Below are 22,064 nucleotides of genomic sequence, written 5' to 3' on the forward strand. Positions count from 1 at the left end.
GAAAGGAAGAGGGCAGAGAGGGGAAGGAAATAAAACATTGAGAGAGACTGCCTGGCAGCAGTGCTGTTGGGCCTGATGGACTCGGAGAGAAAAGGAGGGAAACGTTCTTGGCTTTGAAGAGTGTAAGAACAATCCTCTGAAATCTCCCATAGTATAAAAACTATGGGCAAAATAGTGGCTGTCTCTAATACATTCTCCTTCAGTTAGTTATACACTTTGGTTCAGGAAATGTCCTGTCCTATAACTATGAAACATGCCTCAGTGGTTCTCTCAAACATTTTGAGCCTTACAAAGCATCTGTACATAACAGGGACAGCAGCATGTCAAGCCCTGCAGTCCATTACAGTCACATGAAATGAAAAATCTCTTATCACTGATACATCAGCGGCTGAAGAGGATATTACAAAATAAGACAAATGCCTTCTTCCTTAGATTCCTGCATGGTAATGTAATATCCATTTAACTGCTCGTACTGCACAAAAGACTTCATGGCTTGAAAAACACAGCTTCGTGTTGGACACTATATACATTGACTTACCCACTCCGCGAGAATGCGCTGAACAGCATCATTGCCTCTTGAGGTATTCCTGCAGGCCAGGATAACGTACGCCCCATGCAGCGCAAGAGACTTCGCAGTTTCAAAACCTGTAACAAAACATTTTCCTAGTCAGAAATCGATCTCAGTAATAAAACGGAGCTATAAAATTACCTGAAAAGGGCGAGCCACACATTTAAGTATACTAATGCTACCTGCACTCTGACTACCTGTTCGATAGTCGCCTGGACCCAGCTTTTAAGAGCACATGATAAAAGGTAGACACCTCAATTTGAGCAGATCTTTGGGACAATAATTGTATACATTTTGTGCAAAATACGCTTGGGATCTTCAAAAAGCAGACGCGATTTCTCAGCCTCAGTGTCTTCAAGTCTTAGAAGAGCAGGATTATACTTACTCCCTACTCGTTTGACTGTGAAAAATGAGCCATACGGTGAGACTGCGGAATGATTATGCCTGACAACATCACACTGAAAGTGATAAAGTATTGTAAAACTCAGCTCTGGGCTCTTCAGACACACAGTTAGACCTTGATTCATCAATCTGAGGACCACCTATGGCAAGGGGGGATCACCCAATGGGATGCGTGAGGGATTAAGAATCCAAACCATGTTGAGGTAACTACTCCTTTTTCCGATCCAGACACCACCCCATCTGTAGAACAAAACCAGAGACCAGAGAACTATCCAAGTGTTAAAGGATCCCCAGGAGGGGGTTGTCAAGTTAATTCTCAGAGAACTAGATTCTACCTAAGGAGATCTGTAATCTACATGTATGTTTTATTACCCATGAACTTCAAAAATCTTTGCTAAAATTTTCCTTAGATTACCTGTATAAAATCATCTCGTTTTTTATCCCATCATCAACTGAGAGATGGTGAACAATTTTTCACAATTGTTCTCATTATGAATAATCAATCAAATACCAGGCAGCTTCAACACATTGGTTATAGTATCATGGGACTTAACGGGTCACTGGATGTACCAGATGATACAGAGCAAAAATAATCCATGAAAAATTCCCTCTTTTGCATAACTCACTGATAGGACTTAATCTGCAAGCACACTCTTTCTAAATCTGAAACAATTGGACAGACAGTTCACACTTTGCTGCAATTAAAGCACAGCACGACTCTATATCCCCAGGTTTTTTTCTTTCATCCATAGAACAAAGTTTCACAGTGAATTTCTAAATGACTGTACACAACCTATTTTTGCAAAACTGTTAATTGTTTCTTCCCCACTCTGAATCTGGGCACTTCATTTCTCCTTTTTAAAAGGAGACTTCAGATTTCAGATTAATTTCAGTTTGTTTATTTGGGACTGTTCTGGAATTTAATGAGATCAGTTCAAATTACAAAACTGTCCACGAAAAACTGCAACTCTTTCCACCTTGACATCATCCACAAGCTTTGTAAGCGTACTCTGTTTCACTGTTCAATTCATTAATTAAAAGCTGCATAGAAGTTGGTCCAAGGTAAACTTCATTTAATTGGAAAAAAAAAAAAAATCTGTGAGAATTTACACCAGGAGATGAGTTCTCAGGAGCACAGAATGCCCATAAAGTGGAAAGAACTGAGCCAGAAATGGGGTTTCTATCAGGGGTGAGCTACTACCTATTTGTGAAGTACTCGATAGTATCACTGGGTGCCCATCTCCAGGGAGAACTGTAACAATGACAGAAATTTCCATCTAGCTGAAAGAGGAATAACGTAGCTTAATGAGTTCCAATTAGACAAGCTTAAACTAGAAAATGAAGAATCAAGCTGAAATGCCCAGCAGTTTGAATACATGAAGAAGTCAAAGAGAAGAGGTATTTGTTTTAGCTTTATGACATTTAAAGCATGTTCGTGTTTTCCTTTTATAAATTGTTTACAAAAAAACCTATTAAGATGGGCTGTCTCACTCCCAAAACACCCTGGAGCAACAAAATTCAGTTACAGCACAAGATATAACTTACATTGTAGAAACAACAGACACCAAGATGAATTTATACCATTTTCTGCAATTACATACTTACGGTATTTAAGTCCAAGTAATTTTCTTGTATCTCTTTTAAAGCCAGTCATTGCACCAAGCAACTTTAATTACCTGGGTAATTCACTGCATGCACATGAATTCAGCTACAGCACACGCAAAGATTTCCCCTGTTCCTAATTCCACTTTAAGCGTATTTAACTAGAATTTTTCATGTAACTAATGTAAGACATGTTGTACCGGAGTACTATTAGCTGGCTGTACGCTTCTTGTTTTGCACAAAAAATACACTTATTTTGACCAGCTTACCATAATATTAAAAACTAGTGGAATGCCTGGGAATACAGTTTTTCTACTGTTATACAAAGATCTAGAGCTGACGGCCAGTTTAATTAGCTAAGTGTGATGATGTTTTGCTAACTCTACCCCATGCCACACTGTGCAACATAATAAATTCCATGCCATTCTCTGTTACAGTTAACAACTTGATTCTCATTATAAAATAAACTGGAAAAGATTAAAATTTAACCAAGTTACACACTGCAAAGTAAGTTAAATTTAATACCACCTTGATTTTTCCCTGCAAAGTTGGAGGTGAGTGTTAAACACTCCTCCTTTAGGACATACTCCCTCTCTTCTGGGCCACCAAAGGATGATTCTTCTCCCTTAGGCAGACATGTTCCGAATCTTTCCACGAAATGATGTGCTTAAAAAAAAAAAAACAACCTCTTTTCAGAGGATTTTTAAGCAGCAGTCCATCCTTCCATTCAAAATATCACCACGGGTCAAGTGCTGATGTCTCTCCCCATCAGGCAGATTTTAAACTACAAACTCATTCATGAACGCTATTGCACTGTGCTTAGGACAGCTGGATTTATGCAAAAGGAGAAAACCAAACACAGGTACCCCAAACACCGTAAAGAGGTTCCAATTCAAATACTGGATTACTGGCTATAGGTATGGATTGTATATAACCACTACTCCTTGGTCTTTCTATCACTTTGTGTAGAGCGTAACTCATGAATTATCCTTTCAGACCATCTACCAGATAAAATATAACAAGAGGAGGTCTTCTTCATAGAGCTCACTGGGGTATAAGTATGACCTGCCTACCAACTTGCTCACTCTCGAGACTGCAGCATTTTAAGGTATATCCTTAAAATAAATCATCATAGACCTGAAAATCCTCATTAAGGAGCACAACTAAGTACTTTTACGGTTTACTGACAGGACAAGAGGAAACGGGCACAAACTTGAACATAAGAAGTTCCATCTAAACATGAGGAAGAACTTCTTTACTTTGAGGGTGGCAGAGCACTGGAACAGGCTGCCCAGAGAGGTGGTAGAGTCTCCATCTCTGGAGACATTCAAAACCCGCCAGGACACGTTCCTGTGCAACCTGCTCTGGGTGGACCTATTTTGGCAGGGGGTTTGACTAGATGATCTCCAGAGGTCCCTTCCAACCCCATATCATTCTGTGATTCTATGAAATAACTTAGAAGCTTAGAAGAATGCAACTTCTAACTGAAACACCTGAAGCAGGAGTTTGGAAGCACCTCAGTATTTGAGTCCTTTTATAGCTTTAGCTTTTTGTTTCTCCTGCAAAAATTAAAGACTCCTTTCCTCCCTCGGTGTCACACAGCTTAAACAGGTAGGGAAAACCCTCTGGCATAGCAGAAAACTTTTATTCTTTTAACACACTTATTGTGTTAAACTAAGTTTGCCAACAACATTTGTCTTCCAGCAAAATGTAGCCACGTTTTCAATATACAGTAAATTTCAAAACCTCAGCCTAACACAAGGATTGAGGATTTGAAGTACAAAACTATTCAAACTCCGTAAAGAAAAACCTTGCCTATCTATAAAAGCTACATTGAATCAAAACCCATGTCAAATGTGGTTTCATACACAAAAGTTAAACCACACACATCATAAATGCCCAAACAACAGTAAAACCTGAAAAAAAAAATAATCACAGTACAGTTAAATAGAAAGAGAAATTCTAAATAACTATGTTAAGGATGTGCGTAATTAGGGAACCAGAACAACCTTAATTGTACCCACAAGAGCAACCCTGTGGACTTCAAAAGAACCAAAGATTTCTTTAAAACTTGACTTAATCTGAGACTGTAGCTGCCAGCGTGCTCTCCCACAGTGACACAGCCCTTTCACAATGAAAGAGCATTATCACCAATGATACTCGTTTCTTTTCCAGGAAACGAATCGTATCGTCCAGTGGTGAATCTTCCCTGCACCGTAGCGCCAGGGTACTGCAGCTCCAGAGCTATTTAACCCAGGGAAAAGGGATAGCACAGCCTACTGCCAGCAAGAATTATTGCCATTTACATTCTGCCTCCCTGCAACGGCTGGCAAAGGCTGTGCCTGGCTGAAGGAAACTGTGCCCAGCCTCAACGTATAACGGTTCCGTGCATCAGTTTTCAGATTTCAAAGTAGACAGTTCAAAAAGAAGCTGCAAAACTTGAATATCTTCTTATAGAAATTCAAACATTATATACAAGTCGTATTGTGTGTGTGTTTGTTTTTTTTTAAAGTAGAAAAAACCACATTAGAAAACCAGCATAGATAACATCCTGGAGCATCAAGGACAGCCAATCGCAAACAATACGATAAATACTTCCCCCAAACGTGCCAGAAGAACATGCTTACATAAAGTACACTTTGGAAAAGGTATTGCAGTACATTTAAATAACCTATACAATGTTGAGCAAACATTTTATAAAATTAAAATAAATTTCAAGTGATTGCCCTGGAAACCTCAAGAGGTAAGACTGTCCTGAGACAGACTACTCTTGCTGCCGTTCCTCGAGCTGAATGAGCTCTAGCCTCATCCCTCAAAAGTGAAACTCCTGCTTAAGACATATATGAGGATAAACATTCTGGCACAGCTCTTCCACCAGCAGTTAACCTAAAGGACTGGGAGCAGAACAAACAAGAGAGCTACAAGCACATGGGATTTACTACAGCCATTTAAAACCCTCCAGCCCTTTACTCACAGCAGTTTTTCATAAAGACTCAAGAAATTAGCACTCAATTTCATTCTTCATCTTCAATTCAATACTCTCACACTCCCGTCTATCTGCAGTCGACTACCCTCTGCAAATTTTGGGACAGATTTTCAGCTAAGGGTCTCAATTAAGGAGCAGTTAGCATCGCTCAATTAATGCCAGCTACATTGTGTCAACATACAGGAGATGAGTACAGGGCTCTGTCAAACGGTGCAACCTCCTCTATAAAACAGAGGAAGGGACTCACCGAGTGGAAAAGTAATTCAGCTATTTCTTGTTTAAACAAAGTAGACAGCGTACAGTCCATTTATCATGGGGGACGTAAGTGCCTGATGCAAATTCCTTACAAAACATGTTCTAAAACATTCCTTTATTCCAAATATAAGAAATTTTGAATACAGAAGAGGAAATTCAAAACCATTTCAGACAATCACAGGTTTTCTTCAGCTTCTCTACCTTCTCCCAAACGCTCCAGGACACCTTGGATCCATCGTTTACAATGCATTTGAAAGGCAGTGATGACATCTTTCTTTGCAACAGATTAGTGCTCAGTGTAAAAGCTATAGGGTTTGTTCACATTGTTTCTTCAAAATCATTTCTTCCCCTCTCTCCACCGACAGAAGAGCTCTGGAGGCCCTGGGATTCTAAAACGTCGCCACATGTGTTGAGGAATGATTTAAAGCTGTCATGAGTCCAGCCGTCCTTGAGAGCCCTGTGTCACAGGCAGTTTGAACATGAACTAAAAGCAAGTCCAGGAGAAACCTCCCACTCCAGTCAACAGCAAGGTCAAGCAAATGAACAAAAGTGTCGTGTGGAATTGGAAGTGAAAAGCATTCGCCTGCTCGTGTGACATATTTCTGGCCCTTCATGCACTTATGGACTGTAGAACAGCAGAAACCAACTTGGATTTTTTAATTACGAACGTATTCTATCCCTAAAAGCATGTATTACTTTCACAGCTGGGTTCAGGTTTTTCTTTTTCCCCCACTACACTGTCCTCAAAACTTCCATGTTGCTTTCTGAATTGCAGCAAACATCTATTGGGTTCCTATAAAAAGATGGGTGCCCCATTTGCAGAGTGAAGTGAGTTAATTTTCAGAATAAATCTACATTTTTGGGAATTATTTATATTTTCTTCTAATATAAAATCAGTGACGTACAAAATCATTCTTTGATAAACTAGCAGCTGGAAGATCAATTTCTTCTCCATATATGTTATTATGATATTGAGAGTAAAAATCCAACTTTCAATTAATAGGAAGCTTTTTATTTGTACAGTTTGGTGGTTCTTGGGAAGGGTCAATAATTTTATATAGCCTTCATAAAGTAAAAGTAACAGATTATTTAATTAATTCTGCAATCCAGAAAATATGAAACCTTAATTAAAACATTCTTGGGACTAAAAGTAAATGGAAAAAAAAAAACAGAAAACTTTCTGGCCTCTTTCACTCAAGTGCAGTGTAGTCACTAGTTCAGGAGTTTGTATTTAAACTCAGATAATGTACAAAACATACAAGTTAAGAGAACTCCTTCCTCCAGGCAGAAGCAATACAAAAAGAAGGATGCTATTTTCTTGGGGTTTTGGTCTCCTTGTTCTGAGCTCCTTCCAGAAAAAAATAAACCGCTTCTCAGACACTTCTTTCTTGAACTAAGCATAGGCCAGTATTTAGCACCTCAATTTTACTTTGGTTTAAGATCTCTGGGAGAAGAAAAGTATTCTCACTATTTGGCCAGAGTCTTTCCACAATACAAATCCAACCCCTTACCTAGAAAACCTGCACATGCACAGAACTAGCAGAGCCTTGGCAGTCTTGAGCCTTCAAAGGCCAGTATGTATGTATCCGTCCTTTTAAACACTTAGCGTTCTGATAAGGCACAACAATTTTTACTCAACCATGAGAAAGTTCATCTGCAACATCCAATCATCATCCAAATCTTTTTTTTTTTTTTTTTTAATGTAGAAGTAATAGAAGTAACACAAAAATATTTTTCCAGGTAGAAGATGTTAGTCCCTTCCATCACACTTTGCTTTGAAAACAAAACTGTTCTCAGGGTTTTTTTGTAACTGTTTTTTACATTTTCCCTGGATCAAGAGTAAACTTTTCTTTTATCTACAAAGGAAGGAAACCAGAAAAAACTTAAGAGCAGAACCCTGACACAATATACAATACTAATACATGTTGCATTTAAGAAAAAAAAAAAGTATCTACACAAAATGCAATTTAAGTCCAGTTTTGTTACAGAGGAGAGTTGTGAAAAGGTTAAATGCTCAAGAACTTGCAACAAATCATCTTTATAATCCAAAATAGACTCTCATTTCAACCACCGCATCTCAAACAGACTAGGCATTTTTGAGTTTTGGGACTTAAGAGAACTACATATAAATGGAAAAGAGACTTGTCTCCTAGACATCACTAGATTTATGTCAACTTGGAAGACCTAAACACCAGTGACAGTGAAGCAGATCTTATTCAACACTTCCTCAGAAAAGGAGTAAAGCAGATTGGAAGAGCACATCTGAAGATAAAGCAACGAACGATTTGGAGTTACAAAAGCTTCTTTTCAGGTTGAAATACTGCAACAATGATGTGTGATTTAGGGAAGGATCTTCTCTAACTAAGATGTCCTTACCTGTGCTGGTGGTTTAAGGGTACAGCATCCAGCAGCATCCAGCACTCCAGTGGAGTGATGCCAGTCATAAGTGAAACATCACATCATTGATGAACTCACACTTTTCAGAGCCCAAAAAGCACCATGCACTCTCTATCAGGATTGCTTGGCCACAATCACTCTCCCTCAATGTAGATATTTAGGATAAAATCTCAGAGACGTGTTATTCAAGTTGCTCCAAATACAAGTTTTCAAGCAAATAAAGCACCGAGATATTTTAAAAAGACTAAATTTAAAACGAGCAATACACATGAAATACTAATGCTTCCTTTGTTTCTTAAAACGAGCAATACACATGAAATACTAATGCTTCCTTTGTTTCTGTATGTTTGCAGGCACATGGTAACAACATATACTGATTTTTGTCATTGAGAAGTCTGATGTTATATGAAAGATAGAGCCTGCCTCTCCCTTTGTGTGTAAATTGGACAAACGTGTTTTTCTTGGAGCCATGAACCACAGAAGCAGCCAACCAAAATGAAACAGGATGACTAATGCGTTGGTTCTGTTTTCCATCTAACCAGCTTAAAAATATGCACTCGTTACACATTACACTTCTTTGCAATATACTGTTCTGGGCAAGGCAAAGTTATTCTTAATAATAAACGCATTGCCATCATCACTGACAAAACTGAAAATATTTTGTTTCATCTGAAGGCATCGCAACACTAGAAGTATGAAAAAACATCCTTAAATTGATCTGATTATAAAGATCTGTGACTCATTGTTCCTGTAAAAAATTAAAAATGCACCATATGAGGCAAAGAAAGGTAAATCCATAACTGAAGATGCTGCAGTAAACAAATACAGAACAGTGACCATGTTGGGCACATACATTACAAATACACTGCCACTAAGAGCCACAAAGTTGCAGTCACCTCTGGTATCTACTCCAGTTGTACTGTCCAAAAACCCCTACACACTTTAAAGTAGTGAATTAAAAATCTCACAATAAATCTGTGAGATTTCTTTTAACTCACTTTGAAATGCAGTCAACACAAGACATGAACAAAGCTTGGACTTCAGTCCTTTCAGCTCTGTTAAAGCCTTACACTGCTAATTATCTCAGCTACCCAAAGGCAGAGTCCAGCAGCAGATTCCAACCCACATTTCCCATCATTTATGCTGTAGAGGTGCTACTATGCAATATAAATATTGCAGTAACAGCCAAGGGTTCCAGTCTGGAATGAACCCTATTGCGAGATGCAGCATATTAAATACAGAGCCAAGCTACTCAACATTTCCCATAAGACCTTGTTTCAGTTGTGTAAAGACAATTCCCACCAACCACTAAATCTCTGCCCCTGAAATACATGGAGATGACCACTCTGAAAAACCGGGGGTTTGAAGTAAGTTAGATATCCTTAAAGAAGCTTAATTAAAACAGAGGGAGACAGAACCACAACTGAAATTTAATACTAAACTGCATAGATCATCCCCGTCAAGATAAATTTTTTTTTCAGTTGCTATGTCATGTAAATACAAGCAGGTCCTGTCAGGTGCCTGAATAGAGGAACAGATATTAGAATGAAGGGAAGAGAAGGAAAGGAGATAAGAACTGAATTTCCAGTGAAATCCCAGCTTTGTCTTTCATAGCTACTCCTTGCATGAGATATACATGTCTGTACATTAGATGCACATTGGTTCTGTTTTACCTCAAACCAGGACACTACACCAGTACAGCAACCAAAAATCCCAGTCAAAAAGGATTCACACATGCATCTTCCATTTCAACAAATCCCAAAGCTGTTTAAATATAGACTCCTTTAAGAGAAAAAAGTCTCAGCCTTCTTATTTCATCTTGCCTTTCTTCATCTCTTAAACAATAGGATCATGCTCCTAATCAAACTCCAAGCAATTTTTTCCTGAATATCTTTTTAAAGTGTATTTATCAGTCCAACGGATATCAGAGTGGCATTCAACCAATACTAAAATCATTTGCAGAAATTAACACAACTAGTCATACCTTAGCATTGCATCTGCAACTGAAGCCTACTCTGTTTGAACTTCTTACTGTTTCTTCAAGCATAGAATAAATCTACGTTTTCTTCCGGTTGTGGCTTCTTGCAAGCAAGTCTGCCAGTTTTCCTAACACAAATCAATTACTGTATTTAAAAAATTTTATATTGGAATTTAGTACTTGCCTTTACATTTTAATGTCTAAGGAGAATTTATTAGAGTTTATTTTTCTGTTTGCATAGAATTTTTTTCTTTGTAACAGATAACATGTCACACAGGGGAAGATAGGCATCTGAATACGCACCAACTTGGCACATTTTCTAGATAAAGATAACCTTTCCACCTAAAAGTGCATCTACATGCATTATTACCAAGTCAAACAAAAAGAGCTATATACATTTTAAAAGGAACCCGAGCTAGCAACTTTGTCTCAAAATGAGCAGAACTCATTTTAGTGTGACTCATATTCCTAATTTTAGTAAAAAAAACTTACTGTTCAGAATTACATATGCTTATATTCATAAGGGATAAAAAAATATTTTGTTAGACTAGTTATGTTAATACACTACTTCTATTTTTATTGCAAAATAAACACTTCTAAAATAAACATTTAACTGAAATCTAGGGTAGCAGAAATGATAAATCTGCCCACAATGTAAGGCAACATCAAACAAGCATCTCAATGAAATCATCATGAGGCCTGAGCAGCCAAATTTGACATGACATTTAGGGCACGCTACTTCCCAGCAAGTAATCATTCCTGAATTTTTAGTCACTATGGGATAAGTGGCCATTTTTGTTTGTTTAAATAAAGCCAGTCTATTTATAAGTACCATTACTTGAGTGCATTATTAAGGAAATAAATAACTTTTTTTGCATGCTTCATCACTGTTTTATAGCAAAGCTGAGGCAAGCTAAAGAGAAGCAGTGGCAACAAAATTCACAACAGTAACACACCAAATGAAAAAAATCATTAAGGATTTACCTAACAACAGTAGCAAATATCAAAGGCCAACAATAAAGAGACTCCAGTCTTGAAGGGTTTGTGTTCTGGAAAAGTGCCAGTGCAAGAGCATTCATAACTGGATTTATAAAAAAAATCTGAACAGATATTCATAGAATGGTTAGAGTTGGAAGGGACCTTAAAGATCATCTGGTTCCAAGCCCCCACTAGACCAGGGACACCTCCCACTAGACCAGGTTGCTCAAAGCCCCATCCAGCCTGGCCTTGAACACCTCCAGGGACGGGGCATATTCAGTATCAACTACATTTTGAAGGCTGTTTTGAGGATGAAGGATGTCTTTTCCAACTCATCCCCAAAACTTCAGGGCTCCATTGCTATTTTTAAACACACCTTCTTAGACAAGCTTACTCGGGTGACCACAAAAAAGCCCAGAGAATTTAAAATCTATCTTTAACTGTCTCTGTTGGGCTTTTTTTTTTTTTTTAAATCAGCTACTAAAAAAAAAATAATAAATGTTCCAACTTTAGCAAAATGGGGTTGGTAAAGTCTCCTTCTCTAAAGCTGCTCTTTGCATCAGCAGTAGCTTTAGGCAACACAACAGCTTTTCCCACCAAAGCAAAAATGGAGAAAAAAGCCAGAAGTTGTCTAGCTTCTTTTCAAGTACACTTCTGTTCTTCCGTAAGCCAACAGTATCATAGGTTTCTGTACTGCTGAGCTGAGCCCTAATTAAACATAACAAAAAAAATTAGCTGCATATTTTGAATCTCCTTTTGGCAAGTACAACAGTGCAATGTTAATAAAAGTAAATTTAATAAAGAGGAATACTTCATCCAAGGCAGAATAATTAAAAGACATACTGTGCTGTCAGCTAAAGTGCTAGATCCTCCAAGCTTTAATCTGTAAGTTATTTCATGAGAAATACTGAGTGTTATGTAAAGATACTAAGAAAGTACTACAACATAAATTGGACCAAATTTTTTCTTAAAACTTGATATTTATTTGTATCAGTTACATAAACAGTAAAAGATTTTAAAATGTATACTAGATATTTTACAAATAAATAATAAAACAAAGTTCTGTCCTGAACAGCTCACAATTTAGGTTACAAAAAAGATGTCTTAGAGAATGAAACACAACACAGCTAAGTACTGTTCTAAAGAGCTCACAGTTTGTGGCACGGGCGAAAGGAATAGATGAGCAGACCGAAAATTAAAACAACGCTACTTGAGTTCCAGCAGTCACTGCCCACCTCTGTCTTTGGGCAACATGAGATAAGACAATTTGCCTTTAGTTAAGCAGCAGAGGAAGATTTTAATACAAGAGTCATTTCAGGATCCTGTGAAAAGAACCAAATATGGGGAAGATGCAGTTCATTGTTCTTTCTAGGGCAAGCAAATAAAAACAGCAGATAGACACAGCTAGCAACAGGCAGGATAACAAGACATGGAGGTTTGGGAATTTATACAGTCCTGGGTTACCTCCTTAAGTTCTAGTTTTTCTGGATTAGATGGTATTCAGGATGGGTACCAACCTCCCAAGGTTCAAAACTGGCAAACCTTTTGGGCGTGCTTTAAACTACGAAGGAAAGAGGGAGATGGGAAGCTGTAATGTAACTCAAATGATCCATCATGTGGTTCCGACATACAAAGTAAGGCAGGAGATGGAGTTCTGAAACAAAAGATGAAGAATAAGAAGAGTATTAACAAAAAGTGTCTATACGCAAAGCAAGGAGAATGGAAAACAAGCAAGAATTAGAAGTCATTAAATTATAACATAAGGCCATGAGCAAAAAAAAAAAAAAAAAAAAATCAAAGACCTCTTTGCCACACTTTCAAGAAGGGTGCAAAAACATTATCAGGCATCTTCTCCCACCACAACTAATGTATGTTTGTTTAGATGGCATTTAAGCTCTACCTGCTGACATCTGGAACACCAGCAGCCCACCCAAGAGCTCAATGACAACAACCTTCTAAAGCAAATGACCAATTACAGCTGTGTGTTCTACACCAATTCTTTTAATCTTCCAAGAAGTTAGACCTTGCTAGTTTGGGGAAAAGGATGCTAAATCCAAAAAGACATATGCCAACAAAACTCGACATCCATAAGATAGGAAAAACTGCCAGGTGAACAAGCACACTAAAAGCTTTCTAGAACCTACTGTTTTTGTGACAATATTGCACTCTAAAATTTTAAGTTACGATCTGCAACATTACTGTGAATTAGGTGAACTATTCAACACTAGATTCTGGCTATCGGTTGAAGTAATGTTTTTTACCTATGATCACACAGAAATCAGGCTGTACAATTCCTGATCTCATATTCAGCCTGCACTCCCCGTGACAAGTTCCCCAGTTAAATGAACAAATCTTAGTTTGTGTATAAAAAGTCTAGCAGGTGATGTTTATTCATCAAACTACACCACATAACATTATGAAGCATATTTCTGCCTTACATTCTAAATACATAACTTTTTGTTTTGCAAGAGAAGTGTTTAAAGAACCAAAAAACAGAATCAGGAAGTCTAGGTCTCTATGCCTTTGACCACGGATCAGATTCAGAAACAGATACAGTAAGACACCATCTCACAGATCACATCTTCATTTACTCAGGATGCCAAGAGGGGGCTGCCAAGTAGGTCATGCACATTTTTATCTACTCTTTATCACGTATCTTAGTAAGGCATAAAATAGTCCAAATTTACCTTCAGAGCTAGAATTCCTTCAACAAGGATAAGATTTATACCCTTCAACAGTTGCTCACAGCTGGATACAGACCCAAACAAATAAAGCACTTCTTGGAAAAGCTTTCCTTTCTCGTTTCTAGTTGCCGTATTTTCTACCCTTAATATATCTTAATTATGCCTTCTGCTCAAGAATTAGAATAATCTTTAGGAGTATACTTTTTATCCTGTGACAGAACTATCCAACAATCAAGACAGTATAGTAACAACCAGAAAACCTAACTTCACTTGTTTTTTAGTATAAAGGAGACCCTAACTAAGAACCGGAACTTAGAAACAGTGACTAAGGTAACTATATTTAAACTAAGAGGAGAGGAAATGTAAAACATACTACTACAAAACTACTCAGATTTCAAGACAGCCAGTTTGTAGGGAGCTTTCTGAAGCAACAGATGAAGTACTAAAAGCCAGGATGAAGTGCAGCAAGAAATCAAAACCAGCTAGATGTTACACGAACAGAAAAACTGAGGTTATAGAGCTGAACAGAAGGCTACAAAGATTTCAAGTATTAAAAAGAAAATCCTATAGAAGAAATGGAAAAAGGAGAAAAAACAAACAAAACAAAAAACAAAACAAACGTTTCACTCGCAGAAGAAAAATAAAAACAACAGGAAGGCATAAGACTTAGTGTGTGGTCAATAATAAAACTAAGAACTGCAAATATCATTAATTAAAAAAAACATCATGGAAGACAAAACCACTTTTGTTTTTGATGGTCTTTCCTTGAGAATTATTAAAGGAATGTGACATTGGATGTATTTATTTTCTTAAGTCACACACTGTCTTTTAGAAAGGTTTGCATATCATAGACTTTAAGATGAATGTAAGATCAATTTCTCTCTCACAGTACTACTCCTATTCTATAACTCAGGCAAAATTCTGACCTCACTAATTCTGAAGTCAGTAGAAAGACTCCTGTTCATCACATCAGAATTTCGATCTTTATCTTCCCAAGTTCTTACCTGCCTCCTCTCACTTCCTTCTTGGTAGGGATATACTGTTTCAGACTCGAATTTCTAAACCTTAAAAATCCTTGAAACAATCAAGCACGAGGAGCTTGAAAGGGACACAAGGTATTGAAATCCTTTTTTCTTGTGACCCTGTTGCTTAGCATAGGAATAGTCACTAAGAAATTTTCTGCTGGTAAGCCAAAAAATATCCTATCCATTAATGTACATCTTTAGGCTGTAACTAGAGTTGACAGTACCTACACTAGATGTCTCAGAAGAGACTATCACTAGAAAACAGTATACATTTATCAACCTCTCCTGTCCCCACCACCTAAAAAGCATTCAAAAAAATACAAATGGACAGCTGAAACTATTCAAACAATTCTTGCAAAACACGGAGACACAAAACGATGTGGAAAGTAAGTTCTGTGTTGTACCAAGATAGACTGAATCATGCAAAAGGTCTTTTCATCTCTGAGCTATGAAATATGCAGAAGATAATGAGAAACATCTTTGTGAAATTAAATATTGCAAAAGATAGAAAAGCGATCAAGTTATGCTGCAGCCCATTGAAAAGCCTTTTTAACTTCTAGACAACAGACAAGAAAGTAAATACCACAAATGAAGGCTCCTGTTCTACAAGTACGTCATTCCCCTGGAAAAGGAGTACTAGAAAGTACAACACAGGCATAGAGCTCAACCCCATCCTTTGTAAAGAGATTCCATTACAAATAGTAATCATTATTGAACCTTTTAGCCCAGATGTAATTTCTTACATGTTACAACAAGTTTCACATGCATTGTGAATTTCAGCCAAGGTTGATGAAGTTCAATAACTTGGCTAACCAACCATGTGTACTACTCATTACAGAAGTAATAAATAGATTCATCAAAACGGACATGAAAAAGCAGTATGAACAGCTGACACCATTTTCGGCTTACTCAATAAGAAAAAAAAAATTACAGAAGTCCAAGAGGAGCTTTTAATATTTACAATATGTAACAAGTAGACACTTGGAGTCTTACGTAAAGAAGAGCAATATTAGTATTCCACAACATTAAGCCAGACTTAAAACAGAGTGATGGCTTCATGGAAAACTTGATCACTATAACCCATCAAAAATTCCAGAATACAGCACTATAAACTAAAAATTACTCTCTTCTATTAACATTATTCCAAGTTTGAAAATAATAGCTTTTAGTAGTTTTTTAATTGTTCAAAATATATCACTATTAATCCCTGACTGACAAATACTAACATCCCACAACAGAATGAGTTTAAAGTTCCACCCCACAGGCACGTTCCCCTCCATAAACTGTGCTTTTCTACACCAATTATGCAGGTGCCGAGTTTGGTCCACAGCCCGTGGATCACAGGACTTAAAAAAACTCAGCCTTTAGTTTTTCAGCATTACTTTTCCCATGAATTCTTCATTAAGCAAGCAGCTTTTCCTCAAGAGAATTAATAAGTCTGTTGAAGCCAGAGTAACACTATGAAACTAAAAGATATAGCTGCATATACAATAACAAACGGTATTAGGCTCAAGGATGATTATTTTTTCCCCCTCATTCTCTCCACCCAACCATTTCAGAGGAGCTTAAGACCAAACCTTCATTGCCACTGTTCTGCTGGCAAAGGATGGCAAGAAAACAGTCCCTAAACAACACAACTGTGCTGGCAGAAGATCCTGCTGTAAAAATTACATCTGCAAAATAATGTTTTTATTGGGTAACTTATTTTTCTCATGAGAAGTTATTTTATTGTACCACGGCAAAGCATACACACACTGGCTGCACCCAGCCCAGCCGTGCTTTTCTGTTAATATAATGTGCTGCTTATAATAGTGAAACATGTGATACCTGGAGCCTAGAATTCACCAAAAAAAAATTAAAATATACATCAAAGAACAACTCTTTCATGCTTTTAAGAGCCCGCTAGATACAGAAGTATCCCATGAAAATAATCTCAGGGACAGTAAGGACTTGGCCAAGAAAAATAATCCAGGGTTATATATCGCTGATCTTCCTGTCTGCCTCACAATGAGCTTTGAACCCAAACCCCCATAAATAATACCCACTTCAGTTCTCCACATGTGAGCACTTCCAGTATGAAAACACACAACCGTGCAAAGGGTGCAATAGCTCGTTCGCCACGAGTGATGCTGGTTTAGAAAGAACATAAAACGTATCTCCTTAGCAAACCTCCAGCCTTTCCCTTCTCTCTGCACCGTCGAGATTTTACTAAAAATAGGCAGAAGTTTCAACTTACTAATCCACAAGAATTCATGCATTTATGAAAACTAATTTTGACTGAGACAACAAAGTCTTTTCACTAAAGTAGGGAAAAGATCTAGATAGTAGGAAAAGACCTTCAAAAGCATCGTCACAAGCTTGCTTCCCCATGTCACATCCCTCTTTTCTGCTCTCAGAAGAAAAAGGGACACAGGTAGTAGACAGTTTCTGGAAAGCAAACACCTTTGCTGTTTATTCATCATAATAAAACATACAAAAAACAGGTCTACCTTAGAGATCTTTGAGAAAAGTTAACATATGTATAGAACCAAAAGCAGACAGATGTATTTTCTCTTCAAGATTATTTTTTCCAGTACAAACCATCCAACAAAAACAGGCCAATTTTTTCAAGGCTGACAAAATTCAGGTGTTACAGCAGGAGAAATAGTCCAAAATGATACAAGAAATCATAAAGAGAATCTGGAACAGGGGACTATCTTAAGCAATTCCTTTGTACAAGTCCTGTCAGTTGTGTAACCTTTAAATGCTATTTCATCTGAAAACAGACAAAAGAAATTATAAAATAAACTTTGTGCTTTCAAAGAAAAATGTGCACATTTTTCAAGGAAAACTTGCAATCTATCTCAAAAATAGAGCTGAACAATTCCTTACTGACAGATTCAGACAAACATCTGTGGAGTTAGAACACCGAACTCACACAACACAGTGAAAGACAATGAATATATTTAAGACAGTCAGACTATTACTATTAAAATGACAGTCCACAATGGTATTTGTAAGGCTCTGTTTTATTCCTCCCATATGATCCAAGTTTGACTTAAATGAGACCATTCACTGGTCTAATTAGGATTCAGCAAATGCTACCTTCTTTGTGAAGGCTGACAAAGCCAGCCTCGGTAAAAATGCTACGTCACCCACAAATAATCTCAGTATCTTCTGCAACTAGAATAGTTCCCCATATTCACAAAATTCTCTTCTCTGCAGGTACAGAGCAGTTAATTTTTGATTTCTTAAGAAGTAAAGGAGTTCTTTTTCATCATACTCTTCCTATCTCTCCATTGCCAATAGACTTAGGGCATCGTGGTGAAAACCAGCCAGCATCTATTAGAAACCTTAAATGATCTTCACGATAAATTTAGAGAAATTTTAAAAGTTTAATTTTGCTCCTCTTATAGGTAATCACTTAAATAGCCATTACTCAATTAGTTATTACTCAATTGGCGTAAGAAATGCAGCAAAAGTTAATCACACCTTGCCTCTATCAAGGCTCTGAAGGCAGATTCTGCTTTTTAACTACAAGAAATAGAACAATACTTATATAGGAAGTGCTCAAACGCTGCTATCCAACATACAGAAACAATAGCTCAGAAACCAGGAATTCAGAAATTCTGGAGCTATGCAATATGTCACTCCCCCGGCAAAACAAACTTGCATTAGCTTCTGGCACTATAAAGTACAAAAGCACACAGTCAAAGCACAGCAGTCTGGCCATGTGTATTGTACCGTTTATGTACAGGCTTTTTTTTTTTTTTTTACACTCCTTTGATAAACAGAAAAAAGTAAAAGGCTACCAAAAATAGCTTCTTTTTTTTAATACAATAAAACAATGACATAAAAACAAATATCTTGGGATCTTTCTGAATTAATATAAGCACTGTATGCTCACTGAAAAGAGAGATTCCTAGCTTTCTAATAGTTTAAAGTTCTGTTTCCACCCTGACAGTATCAGATCGTAGATGCTATTGGTCCCAAAATTATACAATTAATCCCACATCCCAGACCACTGAAACTTGACTGCTTTTTCCAGTAAGGGAGACAGAAAAGTTTCTAATATTTTGGGAGCAGAATGATTTAAGAGAGGTAGCCACTGTACGTTGCTCACAGAGGTAAAGTGTTCAAATAACATCCCATATGAGAGAGATTTCTGAATTGGGTAGAGGTGACCCAGTGAAAGGCACATGATAAATTGCCAAGGTACCTTAATTTGTATCTATCACAAAAGCACCACCATATGTGAACAAAATCTAATCATCTACATGTTACCATGATGATTAATACTAAGCAAATTATCAAGTTACCCATTGTCAAAATCTTACCTTCTACAGTTTCAGAATGTTCAGTTATGTTTTGTGTATATATACAAATCCTCACTGCAATTAACCATGTCATTTGATACTGGGAATACAGCTCATTAAATCAACAATGAATTTCTAAAGCTGCCCAGGCTCTACTCTGATACTTGAGCTCAAAACAGAGTTTTAGCTCTTAAGTCTCTTCCCCTGATTTCATACACCTGACACTCAAGTAGTGGCTCTACTTATTTAAGGGAATATAAATCAGCCACGGCTGTAGCATAAATCAATTTAAAAAGAAAGAATGAAAGAATATAACTACTAAAATAGCATTAGCAGCTAAGAGAGAAAAAAGTAGGTTGCTTTGCATTTCCTTGATTTGCAAAAAACACATTTAAATAAAACATGTCATCTTCTGCTAAAATTTACTAATCATTTTTAGTTTTAATCAGTCATTTTAATCAGACTCTTAGAGTTTAAAAACCTAAGTGATATGCCACAATCTACCTTGCACAAGTTTTGCAACAACCTTTTTTTATTCCTGTGTCAAGCTGGCTTTCCACATCTAAACATAAAACACCAGTACAGTCATCAGGAGAAAAAAAAAAAGCTATGAGAGAAAGGAATAAAATAGAAAAACCTCATGTTTATCATTTATAAGTTAAAGTGCAAGTTATTCAAAACCACTTCTTAAATTATAAAGCAGATGCTTAATTGCGATAAATTATAAGCACATTTCCCAACTTTTTGCATCAGTATGACAAAAAAAAAAAATTGCATATCTTTTCACAGTAAAGGTATATGCAGACCGAAAGCACACTGGTGCAGTGACTTATCTTTTAAGGACAAATTAATAGTACCTAATACACAACTTTTCTCCTGGCTAAGGCCTCTTCACTGCATAGCAATAGAAATGCCAGAAAAAAAGAATTCCATTTAACCAAACAGTAACCGGCAGTTATTTTGAAGAAATAATCTAACACATTTCCACAATTATAAAATTACATGCTTTACTCTGGTAAAATATAATCAAGAAAAGCAATATAGCAAGCCACATTATGAATGAAGCTTCTGGATTTTCTTTAGTGTTTGAAAAAAAATTACGGTGCTCAAAGGCAAAAGTCGTTTTCATTTTCTTGAGATAATTTGCGCTTGTTCCAGGCATCCCTTACAAAAGCAATTAGCAGATTTCTGTTGACCTTCATACAGCAGAAAATTTAGAATTGCAGTTTGAGCAATGGTTTGGTTGTGATTTTCAATACAGTTTTGTGCTAAAAATCTTGGAAAAATATCAAGAAAAACCCCTACATTGTGGAATCTGCCCTCCTGCACAGAACGTACACAGTTTGCCCTTCCATAACATCCTGCAATACTACTTAGCTATCGCTACTCATGCATACTCCGGCAGCCACAATAGCTTAGGAGCAACTGTACCCGATACAGACAACAGAACATGTGGTCTCAAGGTCGCATAGCTATAGGAATCTTAAAAACAGATAGCAGTATTTATACAAGTCACAGAAAAAAAAAATCACATTAGCTACATAACTATCTCCCTGATATTAAAGTAATATTCTTTTTTTAAAAATTGTTTTATTTGAGGAGATTGCTTACAGATGCAGTTGAAAATACCATATCTTTTTATAAAATTAAATGTAGATGAACAGCTGACAGGCTTTTTAAAATTTCGGATTCCAGTCCTAATAATCAAGAACACAAACAACAAAATTACAGGAGGATTTACCAAAAGCAGGAAAAAGCACCAGGTCTCTTTTGTTTAGTATTTGCAAAGAGCAACACAGCCCTCTAGTGGAAAAATTAAAAAGTATGAGTTTATTCATACAAGCAGTACATTAAGGGATGTACTTTCTCTGTAACCTAATTGATGGCGAGACCTTTAAAACAAAAAGATAACACACACACAAAATTGCACGCTATCTTTGCACGCTAATTCCTCACAGTGGAGTAAGTCTTAATGACTTCAAAAGAACAAACTGACAATTTACACTACTCGTGGTTAAATGTACATAGAAGAGTAAGCTTTTAAAACCAGAAGGGTTGACACAACAAAACTAAACTGTTCAGTAAGTCGGTCTTAGTTCTTTGTACTACAACAGCTTTATCGTGACCAAAAGTTACCTCAACTTCTAACATGATACTCAGACTAAAATTTTGGTTGAGCTTAACAAATTGATGAGAAAAAAATCCAAAGAATATTTGGACTGTACTGTCAGAAGAAAAAGCTTCCAAAATAAAAAAAATAAGAAAGCATTTTGCTAATAACTCAATCTGCTATGATCTCTTTATATTTTAAGAACAGAATAATTCATTAACCTTTTCCAAGTTGCTAATAAAAACTAATGAGGTGTTTATAAATCTGATTTTTTCTTTAATACTTTTTTTTTCCACACACACTTTTTGCAGCCATTTTAAGGACTAAGTTAAGAAAGCGGGCATGTGATCTAGAGAATTCTTACAGCCCATATTCCTCATCAGTAATGAAAAGAGCCACCACAGAGCAGAGCCCCCCCCACTTCACAGACACGTTAAGAGAAGTTAATGGCAATGAAGTAACATTTGAGAAGCCAGCATGTGTGATACCACTAAAACTCTACCACTGCTGAAGTCATCCAAAGTACTCCCTCAGTACTTAAGTAAGCATCTCTATCTTCCAGAAGATGAGATTTTTCAACTATGAGAAAAAAAAAAAAAAAATAGTTCCTGGCAAGCTACATTGGATTCCCTGCATTAGACTGACAAATAAATTCAATTAACATATCTTTCCATCTTTGTTGATCTGTTTTTAACTATGTATTTGGATGAATAAAAAAATAACTTCTGTGTTCATCCTTCTTTCAAGGGATTCTCTGCATTTTCCAAACTTTAATTTTGAACAT

The 22,064-nt window shown here is 36.8% G+C and overlaps 1 protein-coding gene across 3 annotated transcripts in view; it reads right to left on the minus strand.

Moving 5' to 3' along the window:
* WWOX (WW domain containing oxidoreductase) overlaps positions 1-22,064 on the minus strand; it is a 515,980-nt gene that overhangs the window by 486,713 nt on the left and 7,203 nt on the right. For all 3 annotated transcript variants that reach the window (XM_074157833.1, XM_074157835.1, XM_074157834.1), the window contains exon 5: positions 539-645. In XM_074157833.1, coding sequence (XP_074013934.1) covers positions 539-645 — 107 coding nt within the window. The remainder of the gene's footprint in view (positions 1-538; positions 646-22,064) is intronic.

This window comes from Numenius arquata, chromosome 13 (assembly GCF_964106895.1).
Source record: "Numenius arquata chromosome 13, bNumArq3.hap1.1, whole genome shotgun sequence".
Taxonomy (NCBI): domain Eukaryota; kingdom Metazoa; phylum Chordata; class Aves; order Charadriiformes; family Scolopacidae; genus Numenius; species Numenius arquata.